Here is a 20046-nt window from a genome sequence, read left to right as displayed (position 1 = left end):
TAAAAGCCATAAAATCCAAGCCCACAAGAAAATGGTGGAAAAATGCCATTTTGCGCCAATTTCACAGCATTTGGAATTTTCCCGCTTCCCAGTAGACAGCATGGAATATGAAATACTGTCACTATGAAGTACAATTAATTTGTTATGCAGAAAACAAGCCCTCACACCGCTCTTTCCATGGAAAAATATAAACGTTATAGATCTTAATTTTCTGTAATTTATCAAAAGAGTATGAAAGCATGAAATTTTTGCTGCCATGACAATTTGAATTTTTATGGGATAACCTATTTAAAGCTAAAGCCTAAAATGAATAAAGAATTATTATATTCTCAAATCCAAAATATATGACGTTAGGAAGATATTCTCATCAACTTAACGTTTTAAAGGTCTCTTAACAGACGAAGAACTAAAGACAAATGACACAAAGTGAAAATATCATCTTATTAATACAGTTATTACATATGCAAGAAAAATGGGAGCGAATAAAAAGCATCCCTCAGAATAAAGATGCCCGGTATCACACATGTAACTTGTCTGTACACTGGAAGTGTCTGCACTCGCTGTACAATACCTCATAATACTCAGGAAGACGTCTTATCTCTAGGATTTACTAACTGAAAATGATTAATACTAATCAGCCCGACATGAGTTATGCAGAACTCCAGAACCGCAAGGCTGTCCATCTCTCAGACAGGCGGTGCAGGGGAGCGTTCAGCTGTGTCACCCGTAGATTACACATTTATACTCAGGTTACCATTAACCAAACTTTGCCGAGATGCAACTTTTCTGTGGGAAACAACCCTCTTAAATTCCTTTAAAATGCTACATCCCAGAGTATCCCGTAAACCAGAAACTCCACAATAAAGCCAAATTAAGAAAAAATTTCACAATATTTATGGGGCTTATCGACAAATTCAATGCATCACCCATCCCCTCGATAGAGAATATATTGTAGATTGTGGGGGCTCAACTATTCAAGGTCCCATTAATCACAAGATTGAGGGGTCTCCTGAATAAACAAGGCACTTGCAAGTGCGATGCATCTGACGTATGTGGGATATTTTTGAGATTGATTGTGGATTTTGAGTTTAGAAACTGTTCACATATTGATCTCCAGCTGTGACAAAAGTCTGACCATCAGGGGTCATAAATCCTCCTTGGCAGCGGATGCTCGGTTTGTTTCAGTGGAGGACTTTGCCTGCTTGCTGTCACTTTTCTTCTTTTTCTCTGGTTTGCTCAGGTTTTTGGCTTTTGCACTGCCATCATCTGCCTTGCCCGGGTAGACTTGTCCCTCCAGGGTGACATCCGCACACCTGTCCTGGCCTACAAGGAAGTCCTTCACCTCCCATGCAAAGGCGCCATCACGCAGCATAAAGATGACCCGGTTTGGTCCCACAATAAACCTGTGTGAAACCAAAGAGATGGTTACAAACATAGTATCATGGGAAACTGGAACAAATAGACTGAAAAATACTATAACAGGTCAAGGTATAGATTTAGTCCTGATCACTCAACAAGTTCAGTAACGGTAGTGTTGTGTAGGACTTTATAAGCCTTGCAAACCGATTTGTGAGATTCAGGTTTGCATATTTATGTAAATGAGCTTCTCTGTGCACCAAGATCCGTGCGATGTCGGCTTTACTCCTTCTTTCCACAACATATTATTCCAAAGAAGTCAATTATTGCCTAAAGGGGAAGTCCAGTGATGCACAGTAGATAGAAGAAAGCTGGTGTACCGAAAAACTCATCTGTATAGAAGGTAGAAATAACATTTTCTCTAAAATGACAGATCTATGGGACGTAGGAAAGGGGTGCCTGGAAATCTTATGCTTTATGGAGGGATTTGTCAGCTGGTAGATTCCTGCTTAGGCTATCAATACACTATGCATATTAGGAGGAAAATCCACAGCGTAATACGGTGATTGTGAATTTGAAAAAGTAATGAAGACAATGGGGCGCATGTATAATAGTTTTTCAGCTGCCACTTTTTCAAGTTTCCTGACGTTGGCTACGTAGGCTACATTCACACGAACGTATAGGGGGACGTGTATATACAGCGTATATATACGTCCCCCATACATCGCAATGGCCTCACGACGCCGTACGGGAGCTGTACGGTGCTGCACATGCCCTATCTTTCTACGGAATGCGGCGCCGGGCTCTTGTTACTTGCAAGACAGAATTCAGCAGAGATGAAAGAGATTAGGAGGGAAAGTAAGCGGAGAAGAAAGCACTTTTGCGAAATCTCCCCCATTGTGTCTATGAGTGTGACCACATTGCTATAGTAATCAATAGAGAAATTTCTACAGCCACAGAGGGGGAAGACCGTCCCCAAACAGAAGCTCGTTACCTTAGGGGTGATAGGGGACTCCAGCTAGCATACTTGGGCCGTCTTCTATAATGAAATATCGATTTATAAACTTTATGCAAATGAGCAGGAAGCGCTCACTGCTTGGCTAGCCGAGCACCTCCTTGCTCCGTCGGAATATAATCTACTCACGCCCCTTCTGTTTTCATCCCTCCATGTAGGCTGGCCCCAAGCGCTGCAGACAGCCTGTGACGTCATCCGGCCGTCTGCCAATCTGGCACATGCTTCCTTCCTTGGGCAGCCAAGTGACATCACTGGCTGTCTGCAGAGCTTGCGGCGAGCCTACATGGGGGGGGGTCGGGACAGAAGGGGTGTGAATAAATTAGCGCTAGCCGAGCGCCACAAACTCATTTGCATAAAGTTTATAAGTCAAATGTGGTTAAGGATTCACATTTCAGATTTTACTAAAAATTAAGGGTCGAGCTAACATATTTTCATTACATTCATGAACATCATAGTTGTCATACACTTGTACAAGTACCTCTGAATGTCATAGTTGGCATTGAACAGGCTGCCCTGCCACAAGCTTGTAATCTCTTCCGTCTCCTTCTCTGTTGGGTTTCCAGATACGGTTGCAAAGATCATTATAGTCTTGCCCTTCTTGGTCATCTGTAAGATGCTCTCTGGATTTTTAGGATCGAGTTTTGTGAAGTCTACGGGGGCTGGTTTTCTCTTGTGTTCGGGCAGGTCACCTTCTTCAATTTCATCATCTTCCTAAGAGGGAGAGAACAATGTTAGATATAATAAATGAATATACCGTCCCGTGTAACTGTGTAGAGAGACACTGTATCCGTCAGCCCCTTGTGTATAAGAGGGCTTGTCTGTCATCACATAGATGGCTTAGGTGCTAACAGTACAGTCCTTTAGCTGTTATATATATATACTGCTCTTACAAATGACAGAATCACTTTAAGTCGGTTTTCAGATTCTCAAGAACAATGGGCAATTTGTTTGGAGATGAACTCTGCCAATCTCCGGCCCCGACAGTCACGTGTTGTTCATTCAAATGTGACTGTGGGATTTGCCCAGTAGTCACATGTTCTATGAACGTCACCAGAGATTAAAATCTACCAGAAGAGCAAGCATGATAAACCAGAGGCACTTACTCATAGACCCAGGTACCATGACGGTGTTAATCGTCTTTATTTATCTATATTTGTTATCAATGGCCTCCCTCCTTATAAAAGTAACTAATTACTCTAACTATCCAGAAAAGCTACAGACGTGTTACCAGAGCCCCTCTCTGTTGCATATTCACAGGTTGTTACACCGTGAAGGAGCACTTATTCCATCCCACTGTGTAGTCTCTCTGTTGGCGAGATTACAGGATATGCAGGTGGAGTGGGAGATGTGCTCCAGCATAGTGTAACAACAGCTTGTGAAGCCAGAACACAGGGGGGCTTCTGTAATACACCCATAGCCCTTCTGGATCATTAGCATCATTATAAGAGTTGATTTTAGAAGGAAGGCCATGGATAACAAATATAAGATTGTGCCTGGTTTTTCATGCTCGACTTTGATGGTAGATTTCCTTAAAGACTGAAGCTGCGCATGGCGGTGTGTGGGAGCTACAGACACTCAGGCTTCTTTTCTCTTCTTGACAAGACCCACACAAGACATTTTTAGAAAATCAGAAAACCTCAGTCAAGAAAAATATAAACATGTTCAATTTTTGCCCTTACCCAAGAATTGAAAACAGATATATACCCTAGGAATGGCTGCTCTCCTACCTGAAACACTGCAGCAATATGAGACTGGGTGTGATGTATCCAGAGCATTGTTTACATTGGTTACAGTTGTAACCCTGGTCCCTGGTGAGATTTCACATGAAATAATTTCTGAGTTTAATTTCTTGTAACTAAAACTTTCAACATACAAGACCACCACTGGTGACTAGTTTGCAAGTTTGGGGTCTGAATGCTAAACTACAGTACTTACTACTAATTTTTTTTGGAATCCCCCATCGCTGTAGTAATAGGGACGACCACAGTGATTTAAGAGATGCTGTCAGACCTTAAATGGGTTTCTAGGCATCTTGGAAAACCTCCTGGCTGCCAGGGGTGCCCAAAAAAGTGAACTTATCCAACATTCCATCCCTCATTAACAGGTCTTCACCACTGATGATCGCCTTTAGCAGTTATTGGCCTCCCGGACTTCCTCTTAGGTCGCATGTGACTGCTCATGGTCCACAGATTCACCAGAGCAGTTCCCGTAACCCAGACCACTTCTTGCCAAATCGGAAGGACAAAGAGGAGGCACAACATAGGAACAGCAGCAGAGGGGGTTTTCTAGGATTTCTGAAAACCCCATTCATTCTCTAATTGTGCAGGTCCAAGGGAAGGACTTAGCCCAGGTCTATAGGAATCCCATAAATTGTTGGGGAAAGTGTGCAGGATGGGGGTGATCCTAGAAGGTGGAGCCCGACCTATGTGATGGTTAATGGAGCAGTAACTGATCAGATGATTGCGGTTGGTCACTATTCACACCAGCAGTGGTACAATCCTCACCCATTCACACTTGTGCGGTATTTCTAGAGGTTCCGCTACGGGGATGCCGCCTTGGTCCTCAGGACCAGTACACACATGTATATAGTCTATTCCTGCGGCACTGAACTTCCTTATTCATTGTGATACCAGAGAATGCGGGCAGCTCCTCACCTCCCATTGCTCCAGCAGCCGGGCCATGTCCGCGTCATTATAATCCCGGATATCCTTCTTCTTCCGCTTCTTCTCCTCTGCAGCCGCCGTGAGGCTCAGCACAAGCAGCAGACACACGCACAGCCTCCTCACACTGACAGCCGCCATGACCCGCTACAAACTGCGCGCATGCGCAGACTGGAAGCGTCACCACAGACAACCAAGAGGAGGGGCCAGTCGCGTTACATCTAACGATGATTGGCTGTTTCCTAGTTCAAGAACCAATAAATGAGCGACGTCTGTTCTTTCCTCTGATTGGTGTCTGTGAGCTCCATGTTTTGTTTGGGCAGCGTTCATACGGCTCAGTTACTAACTGAGGTCTTGTGGAATTTAGGGAAAATAGAAGGAAACTCTCCACCTTACTCCACATGTTTTCCCATGAGGGGTGTTCTGCAAACCCCTGTAATGTGTGCAGAGACGTCATCACTATAGTATATTGGTGGTCCGGTGCAATAATATCATGTGAGTCTGTCATTGAAGGACCAAACTGCTCCTCACAGGGTCCCCGAGCTCTGACATGTTGTAAGTGTTCTCTTAAACGGGTTGTACCAAGTTCGGCTAAGTCCACATCACAGGGCACAATATACCTATATGATCACACCCACATCCTGCATATTATACTATAATAAGTGTGGATATAACACATCAGAACACAGTCATGTAGAAAATGATACAAATGTTAATTTTACAAAGTCTACTGCATCAGGTTTTATAATGGCAATTTGCATATACTCCAGAATGTTATAAAGAGTGATCAGCTTAACAGCAATTAATTGCAAAGTCAATATTTGCCTAGAAAATGAACTTTTTCCCCAAAATACATTTCAACTTCATTGCAGGCCTGCCTTAAAAGGAGCAGCTAACATCGTTTCAGTGATGTCTCCAGTAACACAGGTGTGGGTGTGGATCAGGACAGGGCTGGAGATCAATCTGTCATGATTAAGTAAGAATCACACCACTGGACACTTTAACCCCTTAAGGACGCAGCCTGTTTGCAGGTTTGTACATTTTTACATGATCCACCATGGGATATGAACAAGCAATCATCTGATTGCTTGTTCTTGATAATACTCTGCAATACTAATGTATTGCAGGGTATTATCAGTGCCAGCCTATGCAGATGCATAGGCTGACACTTTGCCTTTAAGATGACGTCACAGACGCCATCTTAAAGGTAAACCCTCCAGGCTTCTCTGGGGTCCCGATCGGACCCCAGAGGAACCAAAACAGCGATCGCCCCCCCCGAAAACGGTGCGGGGGGGGGCCGATCGTGGGGTAAAGACCCCCAGAAGGCATGTTAAATGCCGCGGTCGCGTTGACCGCGGCATTTAACGGGTTAAACACCCGCGATCGGAGCCCACTCCGACCGCGGGTGTTAGCCGGGGATGTCAGCGGTAGATTACCGCTGAAATCCCGCGGCTAACGATGCCGGTTCGGCTGCTATGCAGCGCTGAACCGGCATCGTCTCCGCGCAGTAGCTGTACTGCGCTGAGCGCTAATCGTCGGAAGCTGCGCAGTACAGCTACGGCGCGGAGCGCTAAGGGGTTAAAAGGAGGCTGTTTCTCTTCTGTTTCATTGTTTCTCTTCTGTTAACCATGGTTATCTCTAAAGAAACATGTGCAGTCATCATTGTACTGGGCTACCAGCAGTGCAGAGCTTGCTCAGGAATGGCAGCAGGCAGGTGCGAGTGCATCTGCAAGCACTGTAAGGGCGTGTTCACACATTGCGTTTTGACCTGCGCTTTCATTGCGTTTGAAACGCATATACAACAGCTGAGGAGAGGTGATTTTCCTAATTACATCACTGTTAACGTTAATGCATGCGTTTTGTTAACGCATGCGGTAACATTGCGTTTACAAACGTAAACGGTAATGTTATTAGGCAAATTACCTCACATCAGCTGTTGTATATGCGTTTCAAATGCAATGAAAGCGCAACGTGTGAACGCGCCCTAAGACTGCGGAGACTCTTGGAGCAAGACCTGGTGTCAAGGAGGGCAGCAAATAAGCCACTTCTCTCTAGAAAAAACATCAGGGACAGACTGATATTCTGCAAAAGGAATCGGCTCTCTCACAGTCTTGCCTAAAAACATATCCATGAATAAAGAATGGCACCAGAATGTCCTCCAAGAGCAACTTCTCCCAACCGTCCAAGAGCAGTTTGGTGATCAACAATACCTTTTCCAGCATGATGGAGCACCTGCCATAAAGCAAAGGTGATAACTAAATGGCTCAGGGAACAAAACATAGAGATTTTGGGTCCATGGCCTGGAAACTCCCCAGATCTTAATCCCATTGAGAACTTGTGGTCAATCCTCAAGAGACGGGTGGACAAACAAAAACCAACAAATTGTGACAAAATCCAAGCATTTATTGTACAAGATTGGATGGCTATCAGTCAGGATTTGGTCCTGAAGTTGATTGAGAGCTGCCAGGGAGAATTGCAGAGGTCCTGCAAATATTGACTTGCTGCAGTAACTCCTTCTAACTGTCAATAAAAGCTTTTGTTACTCATAATATGATTGCACTTGTATTTCTGTATGTGATAAAAACATCTGACAAACCAGAGGGTAACAGATCATGTGAAGATATGAGATCATTCTCAAAACTTATGGCCATGACTGTATTTCTATAATAATAACTCTGGGAGGAAAGCAGAGGACCTGGAGGAAACCCACACAAACACGGAGAGAACATACAAACTCTTTGCAGATGTTGACCTGGGTGGGATTCGAACCCAGGACCCCAGTGCTGCAAGGCAGAAGTGCTACTCACTCAGCCACCGTGCTCCTTGTTTGTTTTGGTCTTCATCCTGGTGGACCCCTAACAGTTAACACTTCTTCTACATCAGGTATAGAACAACAACTTCTCCGGGCCATGATTTTTTGCTGTTAAATTTGCCGTGGAGGTGTCTTCAGCTCTGAGAAGCACATCTCCACACTGCGCCCCTAAAGATACCACAGTCACTTGCAGTATAGTATAAATAAATGTATGTACAGTCCCTCATTAATGCTTATGCACCTGTTATGCAATCTACACTGCTCAAGAAGGAAAGGGAACACTTAAACAACATGTAACTCCAAGTCAATCAACACCGATTGCTGTTTTGCAAATGAAACAGACAATAGTGGTTCTATTTATCTGTTCTTATCATTTTTGACTGTTCTTTTGGTCGCATTGCCATTTTGTCATTGCATTCACGCTTAGTGGTGTCTACACCCAACAGAAATTGCACAGTAGGGCAGCTCTTGCAGGATGGCACATGAGTGCAGTGGCAAGAAGGGTAGCATTGTCTGTCAGCACAGTGTCGAGAGCTTGGAGAAATACAATGAGACAGGCCAGTACACCAAGAGATGTGGAGGGGGTCAAAGGAAGGCAACAACCCAGCAGCAGGACTGCTACCTCCACCTTCATGCGAGGAGGAAGAGGAGGAGCACTGCCCGAGCCCTGCAAAATGACCTCAAGCCCCTAATATTCATGTGTCTGCTCAAACTGTCTGAAACAGACTCCATGATGGTGGTATGAGGGCCCAATGTTCACAATTCTCTGATATTCTTACAGCCTAATATTGTGCACAGCAATTTGCCAGAAGCACCAACAATGGCAGATTCAACATGGATGCCCTGTGCTCTTCATGGATGAGAGCAGGTTCACACTGAGCATATGTAACCGATGTGACAGAGTCGGGAGATGCTGTGGAGAGAGTTTTGCTGCCTGCAACCTCCTCCAGCATGACCAGTTTGGTTATGGTTTAGGAATGGTGGTGCAGGCATTTTGTCAGAGGGCCACACAGTCCTCCATGTGACTGCCATTGGGTCCTCAGACCCATTCTGAGAAAAGGTGCAGTGGGCCATCGGTACCTTCTGATACATGACAATACTAGACTTTGTGAGGCTTTAGTCTGTCAGAAGTTTCTGCATTGATTCTATGGATTGACCTGCCCATTCAATCCAATTTATCATATCAGGGATATCATGCATAGCTCCCAACTGTCCCAGGTTTGGCGGGACAGTCCTGGTTTTAAGGGCTGTTCCACCATCTGGGCCGGTTGGGAGTTTGTCTTGGTTTGCTCTGCTGGGTCCCACCTCCTGGTCCCATCAAGAACCACTCATTGGGACCAGAAGGCAGAACGCAGAGGAGATGTGCAGGAGACAGGTGTGACATGCCTCCCTCAGTGCTCCGGCTTTGCTTTACAAGCTGCTGTGGGAGGGGGGGTTACTATGAAGGGGAACTGATGAGGGAGCACACTATCATGTGGAGCTTCTGGAGGGTGGCACATTATGATGGGAAACAGCTGGGGGTCTTACTATTGTTAGAGATTTTGATCTAGGGCTCAACGGCCCTTCACAGTTGTTAAGTGATTTCCAAATTAACTGCTATAACCAAATTGGCTACCAGTACTGGGATGAGAAGAGAAACCAAGACACGCACTCCAGTCTTTTAGAAAATGCAGACTCACAATCTTTATAAGTGCACAGCCGCATATTTAACCCCTTCCCGACATTTGACGTACTATTACTGCATGGCGGGAGGTGCGTTCCCGCAAAATGCGGTAATAGTACGTCATGCTTCTGGCGCCGGCTCCAGAACGGAGCCCGCACCAGAAGCTGCGGGTGTCGGCTATATATTATAGCCGACACCCGCCTCTAACACCCGCGATCGGAGATTTCTCCGATCACGGGTGTTAACCCCTGACACGCCGCGGTCGCGCTGACCGCGGCGTGCTAGGGGCATTTCAGAAGAATCGGACCCCCCCGTGGCGCTTACCGGGGGGGTCCGCTGCTCCGATCGCAGCCCCGGGACTGCCGGTGCCCGGGGCTGCGCGATCCTCTTCTGTGAGCCGGGTCCGTGCCTTCTGGCAGGACCCGGCTGTAACACACTGAGCATGCGCAGCATGCTCAGTGTGTTACAATACACAGTGTAATACATCTGTATTACACTGTGTAATGTGAAGAAGAGCTTGAACAAGTGATCAGTGGATCACTTGTTCAAGCTAACCTGTAAAAGTTAATAAAAAGTTAATAAAAACACTACATAAAATCATTTTTTAATAAAAAGAATTAATTAAATAAAGTTATGTGCGCCAAAATGGTACCACTGAAAAGAACAACTCAACTCGTAAAAAATAAGCCCAAAACTAGCTCTGTCAACCAAAAAATATTAAAGTTACGTCTCCGAAAAGATGGCGATGCAAAAACAAATGAGATTTCCTCTATATTAGTTTTTATCCAGTAAAATTGTAAAAATAAATGAAAAACTGTATAAATGAGGTATCACCGTAATCGTAGTGACCTATAGAATGAAGATAATATAATATTTTTAGTGTACGGTGTACGACCCCCAAAAAATACGAAAAAAAGTAAACCAAAATTGACAATTTTCTTTTCACCCATACATTCAAGAGTTAATAAAATCTCATCAATAAGCTAATGACCCACGAAAATGAATTATTTGTAAAGTGCATCTCATGTCGCAAAAAATAAGCCCTTATATGTCCAAATTGCCAAAAAAATAAAGATTGTATAGCCAATAAAAAGTGACAATGCATAATCTGCTCTGAATGGCGCAGCTTCCCTTCGATGCCCTGGCGTGTGCCCATACAGCAGGTTACCACCACATATGGGGTATTGTTATACGCGGGAGGGATTGGGTATCAAATTTTGTGGAGCATTTTGGTATTTTATCCACTGAGAATTTGTAAATTTTTTGAAAAACACATTCATTTAGCCAAAAAAGTTTACTTTCAAAACTGTATCCGATTTTGTTTTAACCCCTGTAAAATAATTAAAGGGTTAATAAACTTCATAAAAGTTGTTTTACGTACATTGAGGGGTGTAGTTTCTATAATGGGGTAATTTATGGGGTTTTATTTTTATTTAGGCCTCTCAAAGTGATTTAAAACCTGAGCAGGTCTCTCAATAGCAGGATTTTGCGTTTTTTATGAAAATGTGAAAAATCGCACCTAACGTTCAAAGCCCCATAACATCCTACAAAAATAAGAGGATGCCTAAAAACCATGTCCACATAAATTAGATATTAAGTGAATGTTAGTTATTACATTTTTTTGCGGTTATTACTATGTATGGAAAAAGTAGAAAATTTTGAAGTTCGAAAATCAAGAATCTTTCCAAATTTTCACAAAACATCTGATTTTCTCATAAATAAATGCAAAACACCAAAATTTTTCAACTAACATGAAGTACAAAGCGTCACGAGAAAGCTATTTTAAAATCACTTGTATATGTTAAAGCGTTCCGAAGTTATAACCATTTATAGTGACACAGGGTAGATTTGAAAAAATGGGCTGTGTCAGGAAGGTGAAAAGTGGCTTCAGCGTTAAGGGGTTAAAACACAGAAAATGATCTGCATAGGGGTGTGAAAAGGTGATAAAATACTGCAATGATATAGGCCAGCTTAAATATAGCTGAACCTCCCCTTTAAGACATTTTCCCAAATGAACATCATTATTGGAAAAATACTAGACAATGGGGAAACAGAATGTTTATACTAATTGTCATTGTGTTAGTTTTGTATAAGTCACAACATGGCCTTCAAGCAGAGAAGCTACAGAAAAGACAAGGTAAACAATAGTGAGTACAATATAATTTATAAACATTTCACACAAAATGATGTTTAACACCTTGCCGACCGAGGACGAACTATGTCGTCCTCGCGCGGCAAGGGGTGTATGGAGAGAGCTCACGAGCTGAGCTCTCTCCATACACAGTGGGTGACACCCGCATGTCACTGCCGCGGTCGGTGCTGGCACCGATTGCGGCAGTTAACCTGTTAAGTGCCGCGGTCGAACCCGACCGCAGCACCTAACTTGCAGTTAAATGGCGGCCGCCATCTTGGATCGCCGCCCCCTGGAACGTCATCGGAGGGCGGCGATCGGTTGCTATGGCAGCCTAGAGTCTCATTGAGACTCGTAGGCTTGCCAGGTGCAATGATTTCTAATAGCCACCAGAGGGCAGGCTATTAAAAATCATTGCAAAATAGCTATATATTGCAATACAGTAGTATTGCAGTATATAGTATTAGCAATCGGACCCTGCAGGATTAAATTACCCTAGAGGATCTAAAATAATGGTAAAAAAAATTAAAAAAATTGTGAAAAAAAATATGAAAAAATAGTAAAAAAAAGTAAAAGTTTAAATCACCCCCCTTTCCCTAGAACTGATATAAATATAAATAAACAGTAAAAATCATAAACACATTAGGTATCATTGCGTCCCAAAATGTCCGATCTATCAAAATTTATTAGCGATTTTTCCCAGCGTTTAACCCCGTAACAAAAATTGGCGCCCAAAGTCGAAAATGCCACTTTTTTGACATTTTGAAAAATATAAAAAATTCGATAAAAAGAGATCAAAAGCCCATACAGTCCTAAAAATGAAAGCGTTAAAATCGTCATCAAAAGTAGCAAAAAATGACACCACCCACAGCTCCGTACACTGAAGTATGAAAAAGTTATTAGTGCCAGAACATGGAAAAATGAAGAATTTTTTTTTTGTACAGAAGGTTTTAATTTTTTAAATGTATGAAAACATTATAAAACCTATACAAATTTGGTATCCTCGTGATCGTACCGAACCAAAGAATAAAATAGACATGTGATTTGGGGCGCTCAGTGAAAGCTGTAAAATCCAAGCCTACAAGAAAACTGCGCAAATGCGTTTTTTCATCATTTTCACTGCATTCTGAATTTTTTTCCTGCTTTCCAGTATACGGCATGGAATAATAAATACCATCACTATGAAGTTCAATTTGTTACACAGAAAATAAGCCCAAACAGAGCTCTTTACATGGAAATATAAAAAAGTTACAGATTTTTGAAGGTGGGGAGTGAAAAATGAAAATGCAAAAATGAAAAAGGGCCATGTCCCTAAGGGGTTAAATCATGACATGGCTGGACAGTGGACGGGGCAAGATGGCGGCTGGGTGATAAAAAGCCGTCTGCAGAGAAATATATCTCTCACACTATGATGGGGAACTTGGCTTTGGGGGAGGTTCGTCCCTCTTCCACTGATCCACCAACATCATGTTGCACCACAGATTGGAGTTAACTGATGCCTTAATCCAGATCTGGGAGAAGATCCCACTTGATAACATCGTAATCAGGAGCATGCCCATGTGCTGTAGGAGGCCATACATGCACTTCGAGACCACATACACTACTGAGCCACATTTCCTTGTTTTAAGGCATTTTCACCAAAGTTGGATCTGCCTAGAATAATTCCAAATCCAGACCAGAACGTATGGAGCTGTCACTGGACTGGATCAAGTGGGGGAGCGTCGAAAAGTTTCAGAGTTTCATGTTTTTTATTTTTCCACCGGCCCCACCAGTACTAGCCGGCCCTAAACTAGTCAGCCCACTGGTATTTCTCCCCATGGGTCTGATGGCCAGTCCGCCCCTAGACACAAGAGGTATAAGAGCTTGTACAATGGTCCAGCCATTATTTATAAAGGAATGGAATAAAAATAATTAAATAAATAACAATTCTGCTGCTTGAACCAATCATCAGCCATCTTATATACAAAGTCCAAAACCAGTGGGACGGCAGAGAAGCCTGGAGCTTGGTACCTGGCATTTTTCGGATAACAGGCGTTGGAGTACCCAGAATTGGTTAATGAAGATTGAGTTAAAGTTGCATGCAGTTATGGAGGGTGATAGTCCTGCCCATATAAATGGGTTTTAAGAGCAAGTAGTAGTTAGTAGCCTAGGGGCTACACGAGCTATTTTGCCCCGTAGTAAGAGTAATCTGTCCCTGCGGGTGAGACAAGTGTATGGTCCCTGCACATCGCACACTCCAGGACAAGTGCTGCTTGTGCTATATTTATCCTGCTGTGTGCAGAGCTCAATGCGGCCGCGCAGCCGCTAGGTGTCGCTGTTCGGTACTCGCGGCCGGTGTCCTGTGGGTGACGTCACAGGGCGGCGCCGTCCCACGTTCCTTATCCGGGCCGGGAGACAGAGCAGCTTTTGGGCGGGTCTCCTCTGTACTGAACCTCCGGGCTCCGGGACTCCTGCTCATCCCGACATGCGGACAGCTGAGAGCCGGCGCTCGGTGTGACTCCCCCGGGCTGTGCCCGGCTGCCACCCATGGGATGATGCGGCGGAGGAGATCGCGGGGTACAGCTGCCACTGGCCGAGGTATGAGACGCTGCTCCCGGCGGGATGGCTAGCGGCGGCTCCGGTTCCGCCCGGTCTTCTCTGCCCGTTGGATTGGGCCCCGGTGGCTCCCAGCCCCGCAAGAAGCTACTGACTATCTGCGAGCAGTGCAAGGCCAAGATGCAGCTGGTGGCGGACCTGCTCCTGCTGTCCAGCGAGCCCCGGCCTGTCCGGACCGAGAGCTGCTCCCAGCTGGGGGAGGCCTTCGAGAAGTGCCGGGACACCGTCATCGCCCGGACCAAAGGACTGTCCATCCTGACCCATGATGTCCAGAGCCAGCTCAACATGGGCCGCTTCACCGAGGTGGGCGAGAGCCTGCAGGAAATGGGTGACCTGGTGGTCTCCCTGGTCGAGCTGTCCGCCCATGCGGCGTACCTGGCAGCGGTGGAGGTGCCGGGTGCCCAGTCTGCACTGCCCGGCCTGGTGGACCGCTACAAGGTGACTCGCTGCAGACATGAGGTGGAGCAGAACTGTGCCACCCTCCGGACTGTGCCCCTCCAGGACCTCACCCCCCAGCTGCTGCTGGAGGTCTCCCAGAATTTGTCAACCAACCTCAAAACCCTCACGGATGCCAGTGTGGCCGCCAGCGAGAAGTCCAGGGATAAATTTGCTAAGGAACAGTTCAAACTTGGGGTGAAGTGCATGAGCACCAGCGCCACGGCACTACTGGCCTGCATCAAGGAGTTCAAGACCTCCCCCAGTGACCTCTCCCGAAACCGCTGTGCCCTCTTCAGTGGTCCCCTAGTGCAGGCGGTCCACGCCCTAGTGGGCTTTGCCACAGAGCCTCAATTCCTGGGTAAAGCTGCCGTTCTGAACGCAGAGGGTAAAGCGGTGCAGACTGCCATCTTAGGGGGCGCCATGAGCGTGGTGTCCGCCTGTGTGCTCCTGACCCAATGCCTCAGGGATATAACCCAGCACTCGGACAGCAGCAGCAAGATGACGGATTATAAGGACAGGTTGCGGAGCTCGGCCTGTGCTGTATCTGATGGCTGCAACCTGTTATCTCAGGCCCTGAGAGAGAGGTCGTCTCCTAGGACTCTACCGCCAGTACACTCCAATTCTGTGAAATCGCCCTAAATGTGCCCTTCCCTCACTTTTACCAAAGAGTAGTCAGACTACATGTCTCCCCATGTAGACAGAGGCCTGCAATGGATGACATGACCAGATTTGGCCTGTTACAGACTCCAGGTGCTTGAGATTGAGAATTGCATTTCACCAGGGTAGCAAAATATTTTGTGATTCTGGAATTGTAGGTGAAGTCCAAGTGAATTTATTGGTGCCAACACTGCAACGTAGGTGCCACATATTCTTTTGTAAGGTCTTGAATCTAGTGGCCAGTTTGCACACTGCAGATCGTTGAGGCTGGCACTTTTTTTTGGGTAAGGCCTGGTTTGCTATATAGATGAGGGCATGCTTACAGGACTCTGTATGGGGCTAATACTCTGCGTCTCTGGCCTCATGTACGCTTGTATCTGACTTGGTGTGAACAAGGCCTAACATAGACTGTATGTAGCAAACCATGCCTTGCCTTAAAGGTAGACATCCAATCTGAGATCCCTTTGCAGGAGATGGGTTTACAGTTTATACATTTTGATCCATGTCGGTCAGAGAATGTATCACAATGTGTAAATTGAGCCTAATTGAAGCAGCATTAGGAGGAGGTCACTTTTGTTCCACGAGTGAAGCGACTCTATCCTTTTTGGGGACAAGACAACCAATGCTGGTATCTTTCCTTATTAAAATCTGTTCCAGAACCGTATGACCCGTTGGACTTCTCAACTATGGGTGTCACGTTTGATCTAAAATCACATGTTCCTTAGTGAAATAATGTGGGATACTAGTGGTCTTGCCATATTGCTTTCTGTCCTGGGGTAAGCAATCTTCAATTATCTGCACTCCTCAAGAAAGTAATAACTAATCAGTGCCTGCAAATATGTGAAGCCTTGAGGGGGAGGCTTTTTTAAATAACATTTAATTTTATAAAGTAGATTTTTTTTTTTTTTCTAAAATATTAATTTTAATTTATATAGCTGAGCTCTGAATGTGTAATAGAAAGTGGTTTACATTTTGTCCTGATGAGGCGCTACACTGCAGGAGTGAGGTTTCTTAGTATCTCTACAGATGCCTAATGGGTCAGTGATCTGCAGCTTGTATGCTTTAAATTCAGATTTTGAGACTGTCTTTAAGTTGTAGGGCAGGGGGCTTTGAAAGTACTGTATACATAGTATGTATATATAATGCACCCATGTAGGGAAGCACAAAAGTAAATCATCCCAGTTTCCACTTGGTTTGTGGTCTTCAGGATTTCTTGGACTAGAGTTTCAAGAATGGTCAGTCCCTGACTTTAAGGAATGCTCCAGTCAAAGCGAATTCATTGAATAATGCATGGTGCAGGGCCTGAAGGGAGGAGCATGACTAATTTTCATTGTCCCCTACTTAAGAACACCCAACTTACATACGACCCCTAGTTACAAACGGACCTCTGGATGTTGGTAATTTACTGTACTTTAGCCTTCGGCTACAATGAACAGCTGTAGCCATTATCAAAAGTGTCTGTAATGAAGCTTTAGTGTTAATCCTGGTTCTTATGACAGTCCAACATTTTTAAAATCCCAATTGTCACAAAATTCTGTCTGGGATTACAATTATACAGTACACAGTTCTGACTTGCATAGTAATTCAACTTAAGAGTAAATCTACAGAACCTATCTTGTATATAACCCGGGGACTGCCTGTATTCCTAGAACTTTGCTAGAACCTAGAATCATGATGTTTCCTTCAGACCCTAAACGAGGTATAATCCGAAAATCCGCTTTGACTGAAGTGTTCCCTCAAGTGGTGTGATAAGACAATGACCGTTTATTAGAAAACATATGTGCTGTGTATGTAAGCATTATGTAAAGAGGAGAAAATGCCCCACATGGGATCCTATTTTTAACCTTTTGACACCATCAGACAGGAGGCCCCTCATAGAAGATGATGGTCTAGTCATAAGGCATAAAGGAATGACAAGTCACAGCTCTCTTGATAAACAAAGGCATTTAGTATTTTGACCTGAGGCCTTAAATCATCCTCAAGTAGACAACCCCTTTAAATGTTAAATCGGTAACGGCTTGTTAGAAAGTCCCGGCACATTCGTTGCTCTGTTACAGTAACAATATATAGTTATGTAGCCCCTGTAAGCACAGAAATCACAGCCACAAGTTTTTCTTTTGTATTGAGAGGTACATGAAAAGTTTCACTTTCAGTTGCTTGTGTGAGACGTGTCAGCGTTTATCTCTGCCTTGTGCAAAGAAAGATCACCATCCTATGCTTGTCCTGTTACAATATTTGATCTCCATCACTATGAACGTGTTAAACTTCTCATTCATTACCAGATTGTGGTCATTTCAAGTTGCTTTATTTTCTCCTCTTCAGCACAAAGTTCCCTTTTCTTATAGTCCTGGCACAAAAGTGGCATTATCGAGGCTTTAAAATCCGTGCTGGGTGCGGTTTTTTGGGGCCAGTGTCTTCCATGCTTCCCATTGGGATGTTGCTGTGTGTGAGCGGCAGGAATAAAAGGGTTACCTCACTTAGTTTTAGACATTTTTGTATGGCTTTTAGCTGCTGGATGTAGCTCCCTTTTTTGATTCCTGCACATGGAGTGTGAATGGAGAATGTAGAGAACACAGAGCGAAATAAAGGCCACCTTCCCCTCCCCATGTGCTGACTTACTGTTGGGGGTGGGTTACAATGAGTGTGTTTCCTGAATGTACACTATAATAAAATGATTGTCATTTTTATGTCAGTTTTTACCTTGCATGTATTTGGAGTATTTATTTCACCCATTAAAAAGTTTCTGAAACTTCTGAATAAATCGTTCAAGTCTTAAAGCACAATTGGGGTAAGTCCTAATATACAAAATGTCGCTCAGATCACCCATAAGCGCCTTGAAGCCATAACATGGAGCAAGCTTCTGAACAAATTCACTGCAATACATTGATCAACACAAGCCACATGAATGTCTATATTGTCGGTGCATAAAGCTAAATAGATGTATTGTGAATTTAGTTTACTCTATCATTAAAGACTCAGAGAAATGGAATTTAAGCTGCTTTGGATCGTCCCATTAACACCTATGTGTGCATCCGTATACCTCATTCACATTGGTGCGTGCTGGAGAGGCAGAGAGAGTAGCATTCCTACTGAGCAATATGCCTCTGCATGCTGGTGATTCTGTGCCGTTGCTGGTTTTGCCGACCAGAAGGGGGGTTAAAGGACACCTGTCATCTAAAAAAAAAAAAAAAAAAAAACTAGCTGCATATACTAATGATAAACTGTTCCCAGCCCTCTTCCATTTATTCCACTGTCAAAATCATTGATGTAGCAGAACAATAAGCTCCACCACACTGTGGCACTCAGTGGTCCGATCACCGGCCATATCTTGCAGCGGTCTGGCCGTCCATGGGACGGTGGCTACAGCATCAAGCCTATCACACACTGCAGTCACTGCCGGCATCTAGCATAGGAGGGGCAGTAAGACAGAAGAGAGTGGACGCCTGGACGGACCGTTCATTGTATGTTCTACTACATCAATGATTTTGACAGTGAGATAAATGGAAGAGGGCTGGGGACAGTTTATCATTACTATGTGCAGCTAGTCCTTTTATTTTTTTTTCAGCTGATAAGTGTCCTTTAACCCATCCCACTCCCTGACTGCGGGTAGTTACCACACCTTGACAGGGTTACGTCAAGGTGATCGCTCGTGCTCAGAAACTGAGCTTTTGCAATTACAGCGGGATCCCGCAGTAACAGTCAGGATTGCAACTATCACGATCCCACCTGTTTAACCATATAAATGCAGCAGTCATAGTGACCGTCTATAGTGGCGTCTATAGTGCGTTGCCGCAACTATCGGCACCCTCCATGAAGGGCACAAGTGAAGGTGCTGATCGTTGACATGGAAGCCCTAAGGTCCAATAAAAGACCCCAGGGCTGTCTTCAGTAGAAGCCTGTTAGGATTGTGCACTCTGCCCGATCTAATAGTACAAAATATAACAGTAAAAAAAAAGTGCAATTAAAAAATAATAAAAGTCCCTATACCACTTAATACTCAAATAAAACATAAAAAGTGAAACCCATTGAATGATTTTCATAAAAATGAGAAAAATTGCACCCAAAATTCTGAACCTCCTTACAACCTAGAAAAGAGAGAGGATGCATAAAAACCCCATTCCTATATAAATCAGACTTTTGGGAAATCTGCCTGAAAAGCAGAAAATGTAGAACTTTGAAAATAAATAATTTTTAGAAATTTCTGCCAAATTTCCATTTTTTTCATAACTAAACACAAAATATATCATAATTTTTCTATTACTTTGTTTTCTCGTTACACATTGTACTTCAGTCTCAAAATTCCCTGGATATGTTAAAGCGTTACAGATGTATAACAACCTATAATGACACAATGCAAATTTAAAAAATCGGGCCTGATCTTTAAGCCCTAAAATGACTTAGACCTGAAGGGGTTAAGAGACAAATGTGGAAGACACTATGTGCATGTCTGTAAGTACAGATCACTACTGCCAGTCATCTGATTTTAACATTACAGCACTGTTACATGTGATCTATGCATAAGATAACATAGACTGGTGTCCCATTCATTTCAGTGTGTGCTTCACTGAGGTATTTGATGCTTTTTTGGTGGTTACAAGTGCAACCCAAGTATTAAAAACTGTATGACCCTACAGCCCCCAGGTGAGAAAAGGTTGTGCGCCCCTTGTGTATGATGAAAGATTACTACTATTTCCTACATTGTCTATTGCAGGACAGAAA

The 20046-nt window shown here is 44.0% G+C and overlaps 2 protein-coding genes across 2 annotated transcripts; one reads left to right on the top strand and one right to left on the bottom strand.

The window, feature by feature from the left end:
• Positions 1-422: 422 nt before the first annotated feature.
• Positions 423-5228, bottom strand: MESD (mesoderm development LRP chaperone). The gene is made up of 3 exons (XM_072148465.1): positions 5026-5228; positions 2850-3082; positions 423-1403 (listed from the first exon to the last, which is right to left on the bottom strand). The coding sequence occupies exons 1-3, from the start codon at positions 5170-5172 to the stop codon at positions 1145-1147; spliced, it is 639 nt and encodes a 212-aa protein (XP_072004566.1). The 5' UTR covers positions 5173-5228; the 3' UTR covers positions 423-1144.
• An 8756-nt stretch (positions 5229-13984) lies between these two features.
• Positions 13985-18026, top strand: TLNRD1 (talin rod domain containing 1). Its single transcript, XM_072148464.1, has one exon. The coding sequence runs from the start codon at positions 14239-14241 to the stop codon at positions 15307-15309; it is 1071 nt and encodes a 356-aa protein (XP_072004565.1). The 5' UTR covers positions 13985-14238; the 3' UTR covers positions 15310-18026.
• The last annotated feature ends 2020 nt before the right edge of the window (positions 18027-20046 follow it).

This window comes from Engystomops pustulosus, chromosome 4 (genome assembly GCF_040894005.1).
Source record: "Engystomops pustulosus chromosome 4, aEngPut4.maternal, whole genome shotgun sequence".
Taxonomy (NCBI): domain Eukaryota; kingdom Metazoa; phylum Chordata; class Amphibia; order Anura; family Leptodactylidae; genus Engystomops; species Engystomops pustulosus.
Note: the sequence above shows the minus strand (reverse complement) of the source record. Positions and strands in the feature narration are given on the sequence as shown.

What these genes read in the sequence shown, in the direction of transcription:
- MESD (XM_072148465.1), bottom strand. Translation starts at nt 5,172, where the DNA reads ATGGCGGCTGTCAGTGTGAGGAGGCTGTGCGTGTGTCTGCTGCTTGTG. An exon ending in GGCTGCTGGAGCAATGGGAG is followed by an intron (nt 3,083 to 5,025) that starts GTGAGGAGCTGC and finishes TCTCCCTCTTAG; the next exon opens with GAAGATGATGAAATTGAAGA. An exon ending in GCCAACTATGACATTCAGAG is followed by an intron (nt 1,404 to 2,849) that starts GTACTTGTACAA and finishes GGTTTCACACAG; the next exon opens with GTTTATTGTGGGACCAAACC.
- TLNRD1 (XM_072148464.1), top strand. Translation starts at nt 14,239, where the DNA reads ATGGCTAGCGGCGGCTCCGGTTCCGCCCGGTCTTCTCTGCCCGTTGGA.